This window comes from Sinocyclocheilus grahami, unplaced genomic scaffold (assembly GCF_001515645.1).
Source record: "Sinocyclocheilus grahami isolate Dianchi unplaced genomic scaffold, SAMN03320097.WGS_v1.1 scaffold923.1, whole genome shotgun sequence".
NCBI classification, from domain to species: domain Eukaryota; kingdom Metazoa; phylum Chordata; class Actinopteri; order Cypriniformes; family Cyprinidae; genus Sinocyclocheilus; species Sinocyclocheilus grahami.
In genome coordinates this window covers 295491-315853 of record NW_015506102.1, presented here as the reverse complement: position 1 = coordinate 315853, position 20363 = coordinate 295491, and the positions used below count along the sequence as shown (strand labels likewise).

The 20363-nt window shown below is 34.0% G+C and overlaps 1 protein-coding gene across 1 annotated transcript in view; it reads left to right on the top strand.

The window, feature by feature from the left end:
* Positions 1–20363, top strand: part of frmpd4 (FERM and PDZ domain containing 4) — a 60614-nt gene that overhangs the window by 14770 nt on the left and 25481 nt on the right. Inside the window, exon 2 of the mRNA XM_016249342.1 lies at positions 17872–17991. Coding sequence (XP_016104828.1) covers positions 17872–17991 — 120 coding nt within the window. The remainder of the gene's footprint in view (positions 1–17871; positions 17992–20363) is intronic.

Below are 20363 nucleotides of genomic sequence, written 5' to 3'. Positions count from 1 at the left end.
CTCTGCCGGATGCGCTTTTATACTTCCTGGCGCTCACGTCACCCCGCTCGGGACGTCTCGCTGCTCCATTGGACTGATTTTACACGTGCTTCAGAACGCGGTCAGGCAGGGGCGTTCCCAAAGCGATCTCGACGCAGCGTCTCATTCCCTCTGGGAACCATGGTTACATACGTAACCTAGAGACGTTTTCCTTCAGGCTAGTGGAATAAGTGGAAAGTGGAAACACACAAAATACAAAGTGTTTATTTTATTGCACTTTGTCTATTTGCATCTGTAGATTTCAATTTTTTTTATTCTCCACTTCAGCAGCACTTACATACACCAGAATTTACAGTTTTATTTCTATATATATTCTTAAGGTTTTTATAGAGGGGTTTGTTCATATATACATTTTTTATTTTATTATTGCACTTTAATTATTTGTGCCTGTAGATTTCAGTTATACAGTACATTTTTAATGCCGTTTTCTCAAAATTAGTTTTTTTTCTCCATTTCAGCAGCACTTACATACACCAAAATTTACAGTTTTAGTTTTATCTATATTCTGAAGGTTTTTATGGAGGGGTTTGTTCATATATAATTTGTTGATTTTATTATTGCACTTTATTTATTTGTGTCTGTAGATTTCAATTACAATATGTTTTTTAAAAATTGCCGTTTTCTCAAAATGAGTTTTTTTCTCCACTTCAGTAGCACTGACATACACCAAAATTTACAGTTTAATTCCTATCTATATTCTGAAGATTTTTACAGAGGGGTTTGCTGATTTATCATTCAGTCTTATTTCTATAACATTTTATTTCTAAAAACACGTTAACAGTATTTTCCGATTTTTATTTTCTCAAAATGAGTTTTTTTCTCCACTTCAGTAGCACTGACATACACCAAAATTTACAGTTTAATTCCTATCTATATTCTGAAGATTTTTACAGAGGGGTTTGCTGATTTATCATTCAGTCTTATTTCTATAACATTTTATTTCTAAAAACACGTTAACAGTATTTTCCGATTTTTCTGAGTCATAAAAAGAGAAATGCAAAATCCCCTCTGTAAAAAACAAAATCAAAAAAGAATTTTGAACCTTGCTTCATCCAGTGTTTAGATTTATCTTCTGGAAATGTATGCATATTTAATTAGATAATGCCTTATTTGCATATTTAAACATAACATTTTAGAAAACGTGTAATACAAAAAATATTTAAATTTTTTAATGTATTCAGTCGACTGGGAAATTATGGTGATATCTATTAATTAAATTTTTTTTAAACCTCATGTACCTGGGGTGTTTTGCCTTAAACAACAACATGCTCGATTTGAACAGCAGTTCAAATCAGTGTCTAATGTAATATTTGTGCTGAAGTTCACAGCAAAGGCAGACAGACAGATGTTTTGTTAATCCCATGTGGGACATCTGTGATGTATTAGCAGCCAGATATAATCAGAACAGTGTGGCACATTACAATAAAGACAAAAAAAATAAAAAGAATACAATTCACATGCAGTAATACACACAGATGCATGTTCTGCAACTTTATATAATCAGAATATGGAATGTATGAGTGTTTTTCTCATTGCTGTCAGAGTAGTTTGAGCTGGAGGTAGAGCTTGAATATATCTTATGTTGCTAAAACTGAAATTGCTAAATTTAGCAGTATCCCGACTGGAGTGACACATGACTAATGTCAGTTTCGTAACTTATTTATTCTTGACTTCAAAGACCTAAATGTTTCAGTTTATAACTGAACTAGATACATTATATAATTAAATGTATCTAGTCATGAAATGAAATATTTTAATTTATGAGAAATTATATTGTTTATATACCACAAAGAAGCAACTACCACACTGACTTCTAAACTTGCATGTGTGTATTTGTGTGTACGTGTAGTAATGCTTTGAGTTGAAGGCCAATGCACGGTCATTTCTTCTTGCAGAGTCATTTGTGTATTCAATTGGAAATAGTGTTAGCTCACTTCAGTTCAGTGTTGATTCATTGATGCTTTAAAATTTGTCGATGATGAAACAAATTTGATTCAGTTAAAAAATAAGTTCTACATAAGACAATAGTTTAATTATTCAGCTCAATTCAGTTAAAATGTATTCTCATCTGATATGGTCAGTACCATCAAATTGATAATATACTTAATAAATAAAAGGCAGCGGCTATTTACACTAAGTGCAAATAGCGATAGATTATTTTTACACTATGTAAAATGAGATGCTATTTATACTACTTAGTGCAAATAGTGCCGGATATCTGCACCTAGTACATTATAGAAAAGTGAGTAATATTAACATATTGAGAGTAAATTATAAAATGTATTAAAATAATTAAATTGATGCCGATTTGGGACAATAAAGCCCTCTCTACACCTAACCCTAACCTTAACAGAAAAACACCCGTGAGGCATGTTATTTTAAACTTTTTGATTATTTCTTCCATTTTTATTGAAAATAAATGCCTTTCCGATATGAAAATGGAAAAGAACGAGTTCGGCAAAATCAGCGAATTCGAACTTTGGTCGATCCCGTCAAAAAGTAGTTGGAATGCGCTTTACTAACTACTCCACTGGAGGCGTTATTTTACAGGCGTCTTTTGCAATGTTGTCTATCCCAACCACACATTGGTGGGAGGAGTTAGTGTAAATAGCCTCTGCCAACAAGGCGGGCTATTTGCACTTAGTGTAAATAGACACTCCAATAAATAAATCGATAATACTAAATATTAAGAGTCTTTTAAACCCTAACTAAGCAAGCCAAATGTGACAGTGGCATAGAACCCAAACTCCATCAGGTGACATGAAGTGAAAAAAATTAATTAACAGTGCAAGATGAATCAAGGGCATTAGTGCCAGCCACATTTTCTGCAGCGCTGGAAGTATTTTTTCCATTCATTTAAAAAAAAATCTTCTTTAAAGCGTTATGAGAACCAAACCAACCAGCTACAAGGAGAATCACAGCATTAAAAACTTTCATTTGAAGTAAAAAATATATATAATAAAATAAAAAATATTATTATTATTATTATTTTTATCGTTTGGCGCAATTTGCTCCCTGCAATAGTTATCATTAAAAATATTTTTCCTTTGAAGAAAATAAATGGCATTTTTACTTCCGGAACCAACTGTTGCGCACTATTGTTTACTTTCTGCACCACTAGTCACCAAACAAAATTTGCTAAATTTATGACAGTTTTCAAAAACGTTTCCGGAACAATCCGCCTGCCATTGGTCACACTGACAAATAGCCCCGCCCCAAACTCACGCCATTGGTTAAACTGATTTTTGGCAAAATGTATCTTGCTCATGTAACCCCTCTCTCCCGGGTCCTCACCGCCACACCTCTTTCAGTTCCGAATGGGTCTCGAACCCCGGTCTCCGGCATGGGAGGCGGACGCACTAACAAGGAGGCTAAAGACTGCAGCCACTAGCGTCAGTCGCTAGTGCATCTCTCCAGATCAGGAGAGTGAGGTTTACCTGCACAGCATCTACCCCTTGACCTCCGTTACACTGACCCCCCTAAACCTCACTACCATCCGGGTCACAGCACCAATGTAACCCCTCTCCCTGTGTCTGTACCGCCACACCTCTTTCAGTTCCGAATGGGTCTCGAACCCCGGTCTCCGGCATGGGAGGCTAAAGACTGCAGCCACTAGCGTCAGTCGCTAGTGCGTCTCTCGAGATCAAGGGAGTGAGGTTTACCTGCACAGCATCTACCCGCTGACCTCCGTTAGACTGACCCCCATAAACCTCACTCCCATCCGGGTCACGGCACCAATGTAACCCCTCTCCCTGGGTCTGTACCACCACATCTCTTTCAGTTCCGAGTGGATCTCCAACCCGGGTCTCTGGCATGGGAGGCGGGCGCACTAACGAGGAGGCTAAAGACTGCAGCCACTAGCGTCAGTCGCTAGTGCGTCTCTCGAGATCAGGAGAGTGAGGTTTACCTGCACAGCATCTACCCGCTGACCTCCGTTACACTCGCACCTTTACGCATTAATACAAATTAGAACGTGCCACGCACAGGTGTTTATCAGAGTTGCCAAGTCTGCATATTTTACGCGAGTTTTTTTCTTCTTTCTTTTCTTTTTGTTAAGTCACGTAAAAAAATCGCGGGTTTAAAAATATATGGTTGCTTGTTAGAAAAACCTTTACATTTATGGTGACTGTTTTTGTGTTTTTTTTGACACTGTCACAGCTAATAATAAAAGTGTGATCATCGCGTGAGAGTTGGCAACACTGGTGTTTATTCTCTTTTTGCTCATCTAATAACTTTCTCCTCTCTCTCCTCATCTCTATATCTCCCTCCTCCTCCTCCTCCTCCTCCTCCATGGAGCACCCACGCGCTTCTCGATTCCCCTCCAGTCTCGCGTCGCGCGCTCATGCAATGACGCTGACCTTTGCACGCGAAAGACTGCAGCCACTAGCGTCAGTCGCTAGTGCGTCTGCCGAGATCAGGGGAGTGAGGTTTACCTGCACAGCACCTACTCGCTGGCCTCCGTTACACTCGCACCTTTACGCATTAATACAAATTAGAACGTGCCACGCACAGGTGTTTATCAGAGTTGCCAAGTCTGCATATTTTACGCGAGTTTTTTTCTTCTTTCTTTTCTTTTTGTTAAGTCACGTAAAAAAATCGCGGGTTTAAAAATATATGGTTGCTTGTTAGAAAAACCTTTACATTTATGGTGACTGTTTTTGTGTTTTTTTTGACACTGTCACAGCTAATAATAAAAGTGTGATCATCGCGTGAGAGTTGGCAACACTGGTGTTTATTCTCTTTTTGCTCATCTAATAACTTTCTCCTCTCTCTCCTCATCTTTATATCTCCCTCCTCCTCCTCCTCCTCCTCCATGGAGCACCCACGCGCTTCTCGATTCCCCTCCAGTCTCGCGTCGCGCGCTCATGCAATGAGGCTGACCTTTGCACGCGCGCGAGATTATTCATTACATGTGGACATCTGAGATTAGATGGAGCATCTATCGGCTGACAATCTCCTCCTCCTCCTCCTGCGCTCCCTCCGTTCGGTCTCTCGCTTCATCTCGCTCTCCTCCATCGCTCGCCAATCCCGGCGTTCGGTTTCCACCGCGATGGGAAATTAAATAAAGTTGTCCGAGGGCATCTGGAGCCTATGTGCATCTGAGAGGAACGCGGATCGTGTTGCACGCAAGCGACGCCGCCGTCAACGCGCAGCCATGCAGGAGATCCCGTTGTCAATTGCACTGACTTGAGGAAAGCTCCGTCGCGTTCATTTTCTACACGATTCAGACGTTTGCGGGGATGGAATCGAAGTGAGTTCGGAGGCGATCCGTATCATGGACGTGTTCAGCTTTGTCAGGATGCCCAAACTAGCAGGGTGAGTCTGAGACGCAGCCGCGGTCATTACGCCGAGTCACTTTCTTCACGTTTACGCGAGTGTAGCGCGTCGTTGAACGTCTGCATGCATTGAGTGATTGTCAGCTGTATGGGAAACATGCAGGAGTGATTGATAACGCCGCTGTCGCATCGCATCGCATCCCCTCTCCTCATTCAATCAGACCTGACTGCATCTGGAAAGGCATCGTCCGTTCCTTGTGCTTCTGCGTTAAAACGCATTTTTACTGAGGAATCATGCTTAATGTTGCAGGCAGCTGCCGCGCAATGCGATGGTGAGAATGAAATCTAGAAGCTCCAGAAACAGTCACTTCACAGCGGGTGAAATCTGTGCATGTTCCATTGACTAAGCAGTAGATTCGGAGGTTACTGTAGCAACAGTAAACTATATTATGCGCTTTATGAAAAACAAAATCTATATTGTTTATAAAAAATATCTGTTTTTATTTAAATATACATAAATATTATAATTAATTTTTTTTAATAGATTTTTTGCATACTATTTATTCTAATTTAGTATCCTAAATTAACAGAAATTTGTGCATTATCTATTCACTAAGCACATTTGTAGATTTGGAGGTTACTGTAGCAACAGTAGACATATATGAAATATTAAAAAATGATACTTTTTTATAAATATTTATTTATAAATGTTTATTTTTATGTATATAAAATATGCAAATTGTATTTATAAATATATATATGTATTTTGCATATTTATTCTAAATTCTGTATTTTAAATGAAGAGAAATGTGTGCATTATCCACTGATTAAGCACATTTGAAGATTTGCAGGTTACTGTAGCAGCAGTAGGCAAACTATATTATATAAAATATAAACATTCAATATTTATTGATCATTTATTCATACATCTGTATTTGTCTAAATGTATATTTTTTAATTTATATAAATGTGTGTGTACATATAATATATGAGTTAAGTATTTATTATTTCTATAAACTATTTACATATACTTTACAATAGACACATTATATTATATAAAATATAAACATTCATTATTTATTTACATGCAATTTATTCATCATTTTGTTTATTTATCTAACTGTATATATATTTTATTTATATAAATGTATATAAAAATGTATATAAAAACTATCAAATCTAAACATTTGCTATTTATTTATACAATTTATTTATTAATTATAATTTTTTTATTTAATGATTTGTTTTTATTTATATAACTGGTTTAAATATTATGTGCACATTTTTATTTAGTACTAAATGTTTATGTTTTGACACTATTATTTGCATAGTATTTATTCTAAATTGAGTATTTTTAAATTAACAGAAATGTGTGTGTTATCCATTGACTAAGCAGTAGATTTAGAGGTTACCGTAGCAACAGTAGACAAAATATATTGATGAAACGCAGGTAGGCCTGTTGTTATTTTTATCAATTTATTACTGATTTATACAACACCTATATCAAAAACTATATCACAAACAGCAAGTAAACATAGGACGATACCGATATATCGGTGTATTTCTACAAGGGATGTAACGATTAACCGCGAGCCGGCTGAAAATCGAATCAAATATGTGACGATTCACATCGGTTGAGATGCTAAACAAATCTCGATTAATTTAGGGGTAGGAGTTTACAGTGGGGAAAAAAAGTATTTAGTCAGCCACCAATTGTGCAAGTTCTCCCACTTAAAAAGATGAGAGAGGCCTGTAATTTTCATCATAGGTATAACTCAACTATGAGAGACAAAATGAGAAAAAAAATCCAGAAAATCACATTGTAGGATTTTTAAAGAATTTATTTGAAAATTATTGTGGAAAATAAGTATTTGGTCAATAACAAAATTTCATCTCAATACTTTGTTATATACCCTTTGTTGGCAATGACAGAGGTCAAACGTTTTCTGTAAGTCTTCACAAGGTTTTCACACACTGTTGCTGGTATTTTGGCCCATATATATATATATATATATGTGTGTGTGCGCGTGTATGTATATGTGCACATATATAGTTTTTTATTTTATTATAGTACATCATTAGTACAAGTAAAAGTTTATTTCCAAGTAACAAACATTTTTTTGTAATGGTTTTAATTTTAGTTCAGTTTTAGTTAACTATAATAACTCTGACTGGTAAAATTCAAAAGCTAAAACAGTGTAATTCTTAATATTTATAAATCAGAAGATCAAAAATCTTATTATAAATCAAAAAATTATAAATCAAAAATCTTTGATAGGGGATTTAAACTCTTGACATCTGGCAACCCCAAGCGTAAACTTGTGGAGGTCAGTATTTTTTGTCTTTTTTTTTGTGAAGAAAATATAGAGGATTTTAAATTTTATTAAATAGAGATTTTATTTCTTAATTTTTTACATTTTAGTCTAATCTTTTTTTGTCGATATCGCATGTTGATAGTTTTCAGTGATGTCAGTGTCGTGAAAAAGAAAAAAAAAAGGTTGTTAGCTAATATTTTTCATCATAGTTTTTGGTAACGATGAGTAAAGAATGACAGACTTTAGATAATTCTTAATATTTATAAATCAGAAGATCAAAAATCTTATTATAAATCAAAAAATTATAAATCAAAAATCTTTGATAGGGGATTTAAACTCTTGACATCTGGCAACCCCAAGCGTAAACTTGTGGAGGTCAGTATTTTTTGTCTTTTTTTTTGTGAAGAAAATATAGAGGATTTTAAATTTTATTAAATAGAGATTTTATTTCTTAATTTTTTACATTTTAGTCTAATCTTTTTTTGTCGATATCGCATGTTGATAGTTTTCAGTGATGTCAGTGTCGTGAAAAAGAAAAAAAAAGGTTGTTAGCTAATATTTTTCATCATAGTTTTTGGTAACGATGAGTAAAGAATGACATTTTGGGTGAGCTATTGTTTAACCATTGAAATGTCGTGTTGGTGACAGTCTTGTGTGTAAAACTGCTGTGAATCTCCTGGTATAGTAGCATTTGGAGAGCTGTAGGGAATGAAGCGCTGAGATGATCTCCAAACTCACAGCAGATGGGATCCAAACGGCTTTATATTCCTCTGGCCTTTAACAATGACCATTATGACTACAATTATAATCACATTTATCAGTGCAAATGCTTTGTTTCCCCCTCTGTGAGATTTGTGCAAATGAAAATTACCAGTTGCATCACCTTTCAGTTGCATTTGTGCATTGACTGCTGTAACAGAACAGCGCTGTATACAGATCTATGTCCGGGTCACATTTTATTCAAAAAAATATATAATTTATATGAAGATTGTTTGGAAAGAGAATCAACACCGAGACTAACGAGAATTGCAACAAAAAAAGTAAAAGGGCCAAATGCATGTACAAAAAATAATCGTAATCTCGTAAAATCGTAATGCTCTTAAAATAGGCTTATTTTGATTGGTTGATTTAGGTTGATTTTTGGCGTTAAATGTGACCTAAACACACGTTCTTGACAGGTTTCAGGAGATTCTCCCAGAGGAATGCTGTGCAACATCTGCTGAAATGTAAATGTATCTGCTGTTAATCTCTTAACCAGTGGTGCAGGTTTTGGTCAGTGTGGCTGTGATTTAATGCACTAGTGTATGGCGTTGAGTTAGTATGTGATGCATGGTTTGCTGCGGCCTCTTGTTTTTTTACCTGTTCTGAAGGTTTTTTCACGTTCATTGTTCACACCAGAAGGAACAGGATGTGCCAGGCAGAGAGTGATGCATGTGCAGAATATTTATGAGATCAAGCAGACACTAACTTTTGTTAGAAGCGTTCAGATTTTACATATTTTGTACCACATCGACTTCACGGTGCAAGTGCACAACATTTTGGGATATTGCATAAAAATGCTGGATGGAAAGGCGCATAAAATCTTTGCAAAATGCTCAAAAAAATGTATGCGCTCAATTGACTGGTAAGAAAACGTGCATAAACTATGATGGAAACACATTTACAGAGTAAATTACTGATACTTTGTGCCAGTTTCCCAGGAAGCGAAGATTGTATTCATTTGAAAACATGGGACGGAAATGTTGCTTTATTCACAATTTTATTTTTTAAATGCAATATTCCAATTTTTTCAAAAAATAAAAATAAAAATTGCGATGTTCCATTGTTTTAGCCTAAGTAGGTTTTGTTCTCTTGAACACATGAGACGGAAACAATGCTTTATCCGAAAATGTTTTATTTGATATTCCAATTTATTTTTCACGTTTAATGTTATTATACGATATTTCAATATTCCCTGCACATGTTTTATGCTATATTTCAATAGTTTCCTCCAATGTTTCATGCAAAATTCATTTTTGTTTTATGCAATATTAAAAAAAAAAATTCTGCAAATGTTTTATGCTATATTCCATTTTTTTTCACAACTTTGGATGCAAACATAGCTAGTGTGTGAAACTGTGCTTGCGTAGTTAGACGCCGCTGTTCTGATGTACTTGCACAGTGAATGTTTCAGGCCTGGGAAAGTATGCAATATGATAAAAGATGCAGATGTGCAATGGATAATTGCATTTATTAAAAGCTTTGAATGTGATATGAGGTGGATGTGAGCTGAATTATTGTCATGCAATTCAAGACCACGCATAGATTCTGTTATAAATGTTTCCATAGGAACAATTTCTAAGTTTGAGCACATGAAATTGAAAGTTTTTCACATAATTTACTCCCCCACGTGTTGATCCAAACCTAAGACTTTCTTCTGTGGAAAACAATAGTAGATATTTTGAACTATGTTATGTTTTTGCACTATTATGATACTAATATAGTTTTATTATTATTTTGAATATCTATATATTTTCTGTTTTTGTTTTAGTTATTTAGTTATTTTAATTTGGTCAGTTTTTTATGTTCAGTTTTAGTGATTTTAGTACATCAAGCTAATCTAAATGAAAATGAGAAATGTTTACTTGGCAGCTATAGTTGAAATAAAAGTTTAGGTTTTTGTATATTTTATTTTATTTCAGTTAATGTTTCAAGTAACGCAGCTGTTTTTTCGTAAAGTAGATATTTTAAACAATATTATATTTTTACACGGAATAAAAGTCGATTTTTTTACTCAGAAATTGCTAGTAAATTTCACAAATACTTACAAAGAAATGGCAAGCAATATTCAATTGTGTGTGAAATTTTGAAGTAGAAAGACTGAAATAGTATTTTCATGTAAAACGTAATCCAGTAATCTTTGTTTACATTTTCAATGAATTGGAGTAAGCATAATTATATGTAAAAACTGTCATATGTGCAATTTATAATGTTTATAAACAACTCGGTGCTGATTATGAAATGCATTTGAGTAAATAATTGATTGTTAAACTTCAGTTTCAGTTTCGGTAAAAACATCAGGGGTCCAAACAACATTAGACCCCATTGACTTTCATTGTATGAACCAAAAACAAAACATTTTCCAAAATATGTTCTTTTGTGTTCCACTGAAGACAGAAAGAGAATCGCACCGGTTTGGAGTAAATGACCGAAACTCATAATTATGCTTATGCCACCATAATGGGAAATATGTATTAAAACATGGCAGCAGCGTTTGTATTTCCTGCTTGTGTTTTTATGAGCAGCACATGACGCGATGCGCCACAGGCGTTAGTTACAGTGCGGTGTGCGCGTGTGAAGTGCTCATTAGCGCCGCTGATGAGCTGCTGTGTCATTACAGCGAGTGTTCCCCAGCTGCACCATGCTCTCAAATAACAGGGCGGCTCGCAGCTGAGCATCTTACAGCACTGTAATGACAGCCTGCGTCACATCACTGTCAATAGTAGTCTAGTTATCACTGTTCCAAACGTAGTGTGCTGCCTGTGTAGGCATCATGGACTTGTTCCATCCAGACATGAAGGCTGTTCCAAATAGTAGGCAGCATAATTATACCACATTTTGCCAAAAAAGGCAGCATCACATGTGCCCTTTATAGAAGAGACAATCCCAGAATGCATTGTGACAAGTGCAGTGAAATAAAAAAGGAGATGGATGGATCAAAAGAAATGTTGATTATAAATCAAATCGTAATAGTAATATTTTCTATTTTTATTATAAGGAATAGAAATAAAAAATATGACTTTTTATGCTCATGTAGGGTCCTATGAAATCTGTTACTAAAAATTCAATTTTCGTGATACAGTTTTAATGGTTTAATTAAATTGTAATAATCAAAAAGGATGTCTCAGTTGAATTCATAAAAAATTTAATTTAAAATGTATACAAAAATAGTGCCCTGTGATTTTTATATAGTTTCTGTTGAAATTTTCCTGGATTTTGTTTTAATGGTCTAATTAAATATTGAATTCATAAAGTTAATTTAATAAATACATTATTAAAAACATTAATTCAAAGATGATGCCCTATGAATGGTTTGTTGTATTTTTTCTGGATTTTGTTTTAATGGTTTAATTGAATCTTAATAATAGAAAAGGATATCTGATCAAATAATAACAAAAATCAAAAAGCACAAAATAGTGCCATTGAATTTTTCTGTGTTTTATGATTTAATATTTTTTTTTTTATCAAAAAGTTGGTAATTAACACTCATCAAGCAGAGACACACAGAAGAGGCAGAGCATGACAGAAATTTGGCCTTTTCACTTAGAAAGTGAATTAAATATGAAATTATGTAGTAGAAAGACTGAAATACTATTTTCTTGTAAAACATACATTTCCAGTCTAAAAACATATTTTTACAGTGTACTTGTCGTCATTATTTAATGTATGTTATGAAAGCAAGTTACAGACGGCGTTTAAATGTTTATATTTCAACAACAAATTTGAGTAGAAATACAATTGTATCGTTATAAGTTGATTATATATATATATATATATAACTGCCTTATAAAAACTGCAAGTATTTGATGAAGCCCTGCTTTTCATTTGTTTGTTTTTTTCATCCAAAATTCATCCACTATTAAAATCACTTACGAGTCTATATTGTGATCTTGAGGGCAATTATGATGCTCCCTTAGAAGGTAGCTGTCTATGTTGCTCACTAGGATTTGGAGCAGAACCAACATAAATGTGTCCCTGGTTAAAACAATTAACAGTAATAGGGCTCTATAAAATGTTTTTTTTTTTTTTTCAAAAATTATGTTGTCTCTTTTAATATTTCTGATTTCAGTGTTTTATAATTGAATACACAGGGCCATATGAAATCTGTTTTATATATATATATTTTAATTATTTTATTATTCAATTTAATTTTTCCCCAAATTCTTTCCAAATTTTTTCCCATGTAATTTGTCTGGATTTTGTTTGTTTGTTTGTTTTAGTTTATTCATTCATTCATTCAGTTTTAATATTTATGGAGGCTGTTTTTATGGATGTTGTTTAATCAAAAAATTTGGATATCAGAAAGCATGTCTACAATATATTAAAAGTTTAACAAATATAAAATGTTTAGGGCCCTAAGAAATCATTTAATTTTTTTCCCAAATTCTGTTCTCCTCAAATTCTTTTTGCATTTTTTTTTTCTGGATTCTGTGTTAATGGTTTAAAAAAACATGTCTAATCAATCGGATTAATAAAACTTTAACAAATTAATAACACAAATGAATAAGTCCCTGTGAAAAAGTATTTATTTATTTACCAGAAAGTGTGCTGTCTGTTTAAATTTTTTTTGGATTTATGATTTAATATAAATGTATTATTGGTGGTAATCAGATGAAGGGATAAAACAACAATTTAATTAATCTTATATATGCACACACACACTTTGCTGCATATAGGACTATATTGAGAAAACAGTAGGTTGAATGTTAATTTATTATTATAGTTTTCAGTGCTTTTTTGCATAACTAGTGCACATAATCACAGTACAGTTGCTTCTTACAGGAGGCGTGTTTAAATAATGAATGCAAAGAACCTCGTTATGAGTCAGAAAAGTGCATTTTGTCGTTCATCCTGTGAGGAGGTTCAGACGGCCGAAAGTTTTTCCTCTTGAATGCACACATCAGATGAGGAAGACGTCTTTGATGGCATTTTAAGCCTTTGGATTTTATTACTGTAATTCAGTTACTTGGTTTCTTCTCTGACAGACTGCAGCTCATTTAAGATCATATTCCTGTCTGCATCCTGCTGTTTTTGTCTGATATCATTATATAAAAACGATTTAAAAAAAATTGCTTTTATGTATTTTTTCTTTGAGAAGTAGGTCTGGGTGATATAACCTTACTGAGAAAAATATGGTTGATATTTTTCAGCCTTTTGATGATATTCAGTGTATATGTATTTGCTCTGATTGATTGATTGATTTATTTATTAATTATCAGAGAAAGTAAAATACTAATAAGGAAGGTGCATATATATATACAGTATATATATATATATTGTAAATATGATTAATAATATATACTTGATTGATAAAAATTACATTAATACATTACATTAATAAGCAATAAAAATATAAAACTAAAATTGATACGATTGTGATATAATGGTTGATACAGTACTGTTCAGCTTTTTGATGATATTCAGTGTACATGCATGTGCTCTTATTTATTTAATATTTAATTATTTTATTTATTGTATAATTAATTAAATTATTAATATATATAAAATAAAAAAATTATCAACATTAATAAAAATTACATCACAAATTACATGAATACATATGGTTATGCACAAATAGTCGAATATTCAATATGTCATTATTATTTGAAAAATAAAAACACTATTCGAATTTGACTATGTTTTGCTTTGCTGGCAGTAAAAGCAGGGAATCCATGATAAATCCTAAGCACAAAGTCACTTATAACTAAATGCGCTGTGGAGCGAGTTAACAAGCTGATTGTATTTGATCACAGAATGTTTGGAATTACTTTGATTAAAATGATCTTACAAAATGATCTTGAAAAAACATAAACACGATTAACATGCATTCGGGAGTGGTGACTTTCCACGTATTCCCAACTTCTGAGCCTGCTCGCCTGTAGTTATGGATGATTGCTCTTCGGCTGGATATCAACACACCCATTAAAGTAAACTACGCCAGAGCGCGTACACACCTCACGCACCGGATGCCTTTCTTTGCATGTTGGCTTTGTAAACACTGGGTCGGTGCTTCCGCCTCCATGACGCGTGACCTTTCCAATGTGATTACGTAATGCGTGAAGTCTAGCTAGAGCAAGACGAGCATTAAAAATATAAATTTTTATTTTATTTTAGAAAATGAGCGATGGTTTGACTAGATAAGAGCCTTATTCCTCAGCTGGGATCGTGTAGATCTCTTTGAAGCTGCTCTGAAACTGCAATTTGAACCTTCAATCCGCACCATTGAAGTCCATTATATGGAGAAAAATCCTGGAATGTTTTCCTCAAAAACCTTAATTTCTTTGCGACTGAAGAAAGACAGACGTGAACATCTTGGATGACATGGGGGCGAGTAAATTATCAGGAAATGTCTATTCTGGAAGTTAACTACTCCTTTAAACATACTTTTTGAAAAATGCCCATCCCTATTAATACATTACATTGATAAGTAATAAAAAATAAAACTGAAATTGTATCAGTATTAATGAATAAAAATGTCATTTTTAATTGAATTTTAAAGGCTTAAAACATGTGGCCAGTGCTTTTATTGTTAGGAGCAGCTTTGCTTGAGTGGATCATCATCTATATTTCTGTTTGACTTTGGATGGGTGTTTGGATTCTGTAACTATCTTTGCTGCACTTTAGTGTTAATTTCGCCCTTGAGCTTCACACTAATACAGTGAGTCATGTGTGCGTTCCCTGATCTGTTATATGATGGTGAAGCTCAGGCTGACACTGCTTTGATCAAACAGCCCACCGGATATCAGACTTTCTAAGCAATCTGCCGGCAGTTCAGCATTAGATACATTTCACGGCCCTTAGCGTACAAGACTGAAGCATGACAATCTTGAGGCTTGCATGATTGCATTACATAATATAATTAAATCACTGTCACAAATGAAGTCCAGGCTGTTAGAGAAAGGAGGAGAAAGAAGCTCACAGTCTACGACTAATAAATCCATATACTGTTTGTGCTATTATAGTTCACATTCAGTATTTAAAAGATTCAGCAATAAATAGATATATCTTGCTTTTCTTAATGCAAAAGTTTATTTAGGATTTATAAAATATAAATAAAATAATAAACAATTTGATTTTACAGCACAACTGTAAAATTACAATACAAATATTCATGGCTGCCTTAATTCATTTTCAAAGGACACTGAAAACATTGAGTCATGAGATGTTCATGTGTAAATGAAAATGGCACATTACAGTTGAAATTGAACTTGTTTCAGAATTGATGAACTTTACACAGTTACTGAACTGAATTTAATCAACACTGAACTAAAACTAACTTGAGCTGAATAATGACCATTGTCTTCTGTAGACCTGAAACGGAATTGAACTTTGCAACATGAATACTGATTTTTAACTGAATTGAGCTAAATAATTACACTATTGTGAATTAATTTCATAATTGATTGAATTTTTACAACATTGACACTATTTCTTGAACTGAACTGAATACATTTTTTATTTAATTAATTAAGGTGAATAATAATTTAAAACTGAATTGAATTTGTTTTATAATTGAATTTTGCAACATTGACACAATTATTGAACTGAACTGAATCAACTTTTGAACTGAATTAAACTGAATAATGAAATTCTGTAGAGCTGCTTTAAAACTGAATTTATTTTTTATAATTGAATTTTACAACATTGACACAGTTTTAACTGAATTGAGCTGACAAATGACGCCATTGTGAATTCATTTCATAATTGAATTTTGCAACATTGACACCGTTATTGAACTGAACAGAATCAGCTTTTGAACTGAATTAAACTGAATAATGACATTTTCTGTAGAGCTGCTTTACAACTGAATAAATTTTTTTATAATTGAATTTTACAACATTGACACAGTTATTTAACTTAATTGAGCTGACGAATGACGCTATTATAAATTCATTTCATAACTGAATTTTGCAACATTGACACCGTTATTGATCTGAACTGAATCAGCTTTTGAACTGAAGTAAACTGAATAATGACATTTTCTGTAGAGCTGCTTTACAACTGAATTGAATTTGTTTCATAATTTAATTCTGCAGCCTTGACACAGTTATTGAACTGAATTGAGCTGAAGAATGACGCTATTGTGAATTCATTTCATAATTTAATTTTGCAACATTGGTACCGTTATTGAACTGAACTGAATCAGCTTTAGAACTGAATTAAACTGAATAATGAAATTCTGTAGAGCTGCTTTAAAACTGAATTAATTTTTTTATAATTGAATTTTACAACATTGACACAGTTATTGAACTGAATTGAGCTGACGAATGACGCTATTATAAATTCATTTCATAATTGAATTTTGCAACATTGACACCGTTATTGATCTGAACTGAATCAGCTTTAGAACTGAATTAAACTGAATAATGAAATTCTGTAGAGCTGCTTTAAAACTGAATAAATTTTTTTATAATTGAATTTTACAACATTGACACAGTTATTTAACTGAATTGAGCTGACGAATGACGCTATTATAAATTCATTTCATAATTGAATTTTGCAACATTGACACCGTTATTGATCTGAACTGAATCAGCTTTTGAACTGAATTAAGCTGAATAATTATATTTTCTGTAGAGCTGCTTTACAACTGAATTGAATCTGTTTCATAATTTAATTCTGCAGCCTTGACACAGTTATTGAACTGAATTGAGCTGACGAATGACGCTATTATAAATTCATTTCATAATTGAATTTTGCAACATTGACACCGTTATTGATCTGAACTGAATCAGCTTTTGAACTGAATTAAGCTGAATAATTATATTTTCTGTAGAGCTGCTTTACAACTGAATTGAATCTGTTTCATAATTTAATTTTGCAGCCTTGACACAGTTATTGAACTGAATTGAGCCAAAGAAGGACGCTATTGTGAATTCATTTCATAACTGAATTTTGCAACATTGACACCGTTATTGAACTGAACTGAATCAGCTTTTGAACTGAAGTAAACTGAATAATGACATTTTCTGTAGAGCTGCTTTACAACTGAATTGAATCTGTTTCATAATTTAATTCTGCAGCCTTGACACAGTTATTGAACTGAATTGAGCTGACGAATGACGCTATTATAAATTCATTTCATAATTGAAAATAATGAAATTCTGTAGAGCTGCTTTAAAACTGAATAAATTTTTTTATAATTGAATTTTACAACATTGACACAGTTATTGAACTGAATTGAGCTGACGAATGACGCTATTATAAATTTGTTTCATAATTGAATTTTGCAACATTGACACCGTTATTGATCTGAACTGAATCAGCTTTTGAACTGAATTAAGCTGAATAATGACATTTTCTGTTGAGCTGCTTTACAACTGAACTGAATTTGTTTCATAATTGAATTTTGCAACATTGACAGTTATTGAACTGAATTGAACTGAAGAATGATACTATTGTGAAGCGCAGTCTAAACACGGTTTCTGCTCCTTACAGCATCTCTGACTCCTGACCGCTGTCGTCTTGTGTTTCTCTTGCAGTCACAGGACCAAGTCCTCCTGCTGTCCTCCGCCGGCCGCCGGGAGTTGGCCATCCGCACAGGGACCCTCCAATGGCTGGGAGATGTCGTCCTCTAGAGAGGCCCGCGACTGCTACGTCAAGTAAGTGTGTTTGCATTCAGCCTTCCTCCCGATGCAGATGTTTGACTGTTGACATTTCCTGGCGTAACCCGCCACGTTCCCGAATACTGATTCCGTCCTCCTCGCCGCACTGCACACGGTGACTCTGCGCGGGTTTGAGAGCGACATCGGCTTTGATCTGCTTAAGACTCGAGCGAAGCTTCACGCAGTGCATTTGCATGCAGAAACGCACGTCAGGCTTCTGAAGTGATGAACCGGTATAAGATACTAATGCTGCTTTTTTCTTTCTGCTTTACTGACATGAGATAAATGAGATCTGAGGAGACTAAGAGCAACATGTGAGTCCACAGCTGCTTCCTTTGGAGTGAGAAGGACTCGCTTTGGCTCTTTTCTGTCTATGGGAGCATGAGCTTATTACATATGCTTCTAAAAATACTTGTTTTGGGTGCAAGTATTGATCTTGCTGGTCTGTGTTCACATGCACTAGATAGTCATCTTTGGCACATGTGTAGGCCAAGGTTTGACAGGTTAGTTTGATCTGGTTAACCCCAACTACATCATTTTCTGGGCTAATTGCATCTTTCTCTACTGAAGGACATTCAGAAGTCACTGTGTGGTAACAAACAAATCTTTATTATTATTATTAGTAGTAGTAGCAGTAGTAGTATAATTACTCATTTATTTATATATTTTATTATTTATTTATATATATATATTTCATTTTTTGGTCAGTGCTACAGGGTTGATACTCTTGACACCGTTATTGAACTGAACTGAATCAGCTTTTGAACTGAAGTAAACTGAATAATGACATTTTCTGTAGAGCTGCTTTACAACTGAATTGAATCTGTTTCATAATTTAATTCTGCAGCCTTGACACAGTTATTGAACTGAATTGAGCTGACGAATGACGCTATTATAAATTCATTTCATAATTGAATTTTGCAACATTGACACCGTTATTGATCTGAACTGAATCAGCTTTTGAACTGAATTAAGCTGAATAATGACATTTTCTGTTGAGCTGCTTTACAACTGAACTGAATTTGTTTCATAATTGAATTTTGCAACATTGACAGTTATTGAACTGAATTGAACTGAAGAATGATACTATTGTGAAGCGCAGTCTAAACACGGTTTCTGCTCCTTACAGCATCTCTGACTCCTGACCGCTGTCGTCTTGTGTTTCTCTTGCAGTCACAGGACCAAGTCCTCCTGCTGTCCTCCGCCGGCCGCCGGGAGTTGGCCATCCGCACAGGGACCCTCCAATGGCTGGGAGATGTCGTCCTCTAGAGAGGCCCGCGACTGCTACGTCAAGTAAGTGTGTTTGCATTCAGCCTTCCTCCCGATGCAGATGTTTGACTGTTGACATTTCCTGGCGTAACCCGCCACGTTCCCGAATACTGATTCCGTCCTCCTCGCCGCACTGCACACGGTGACTCTGCGCGGGTTTGAGAGCGACATCGGCTTTGATCTGCTTAAGACTCGAGCGAAGCTTCACGCAGTGCATTTGCATGCAGAAACGCACGTCAGACTTCTGAAGTGATGAACCGGTATAAGATACTAATGCTGCTTTTTTCTTTCTGCTTTACTGACATGAGATAAATGAGATCTGAGGAGACTAAGAGCAACATGTGAGTCCACAGCTGCTTCCTTTGGAGTGAGAAGGACTCGCTTTGGCTCTTTTCTGTCTATGGGAGCATGAGCTTATTACATATGCTTCTAAAAATACTTGTTTTGGGTGCAAGTATTGATCTTGCTGGTCTGTGTTCACATGCACTAGATAGTCATCTTTGGCACATGTGTAGGCCAAGGTTTGACAGGTTAGTTTGATCTGGTTAACCCCAACTACATCATTTTCTGGGCTAATTGCATCTTTCTCTACTGAAGGACATTCAGAAGTCACTGTGTGGTAACAAACAAATCTTTATTATTATTATTAGTAGTAGTAGCAGTAGTAGTATAATTACTCATTTATTTATATATTTTATTATTTATTTATATATATATATTTCATTTTTTGGTCAGTGCTACAGGGTTGATACTCCTGTATATAATGTGAACTTTTTACATTATAATTGTTTATACTTAAAGTTAATATTTTGTTTATTATTATTATTATTATTATTATTTTATGTATAATTTTTGGGTAATACTTTATGATAAGGACTCATTTGATAAGATGAACTGAGTAGTGAACTTACAATTAACTACTTCAATATTTATTAGATACAGTATTACTAAATACAATATTGATTAATCTTAGTTCATTTTTATTGTGAACTAGCATGACAATTGTATTTTTATTAACTAACATTAACAATTTTCTGTAATATATTGTGCATTGTTAGTTTATATTAACTAATGCATTAACTAATGTTAACAAATGTGAC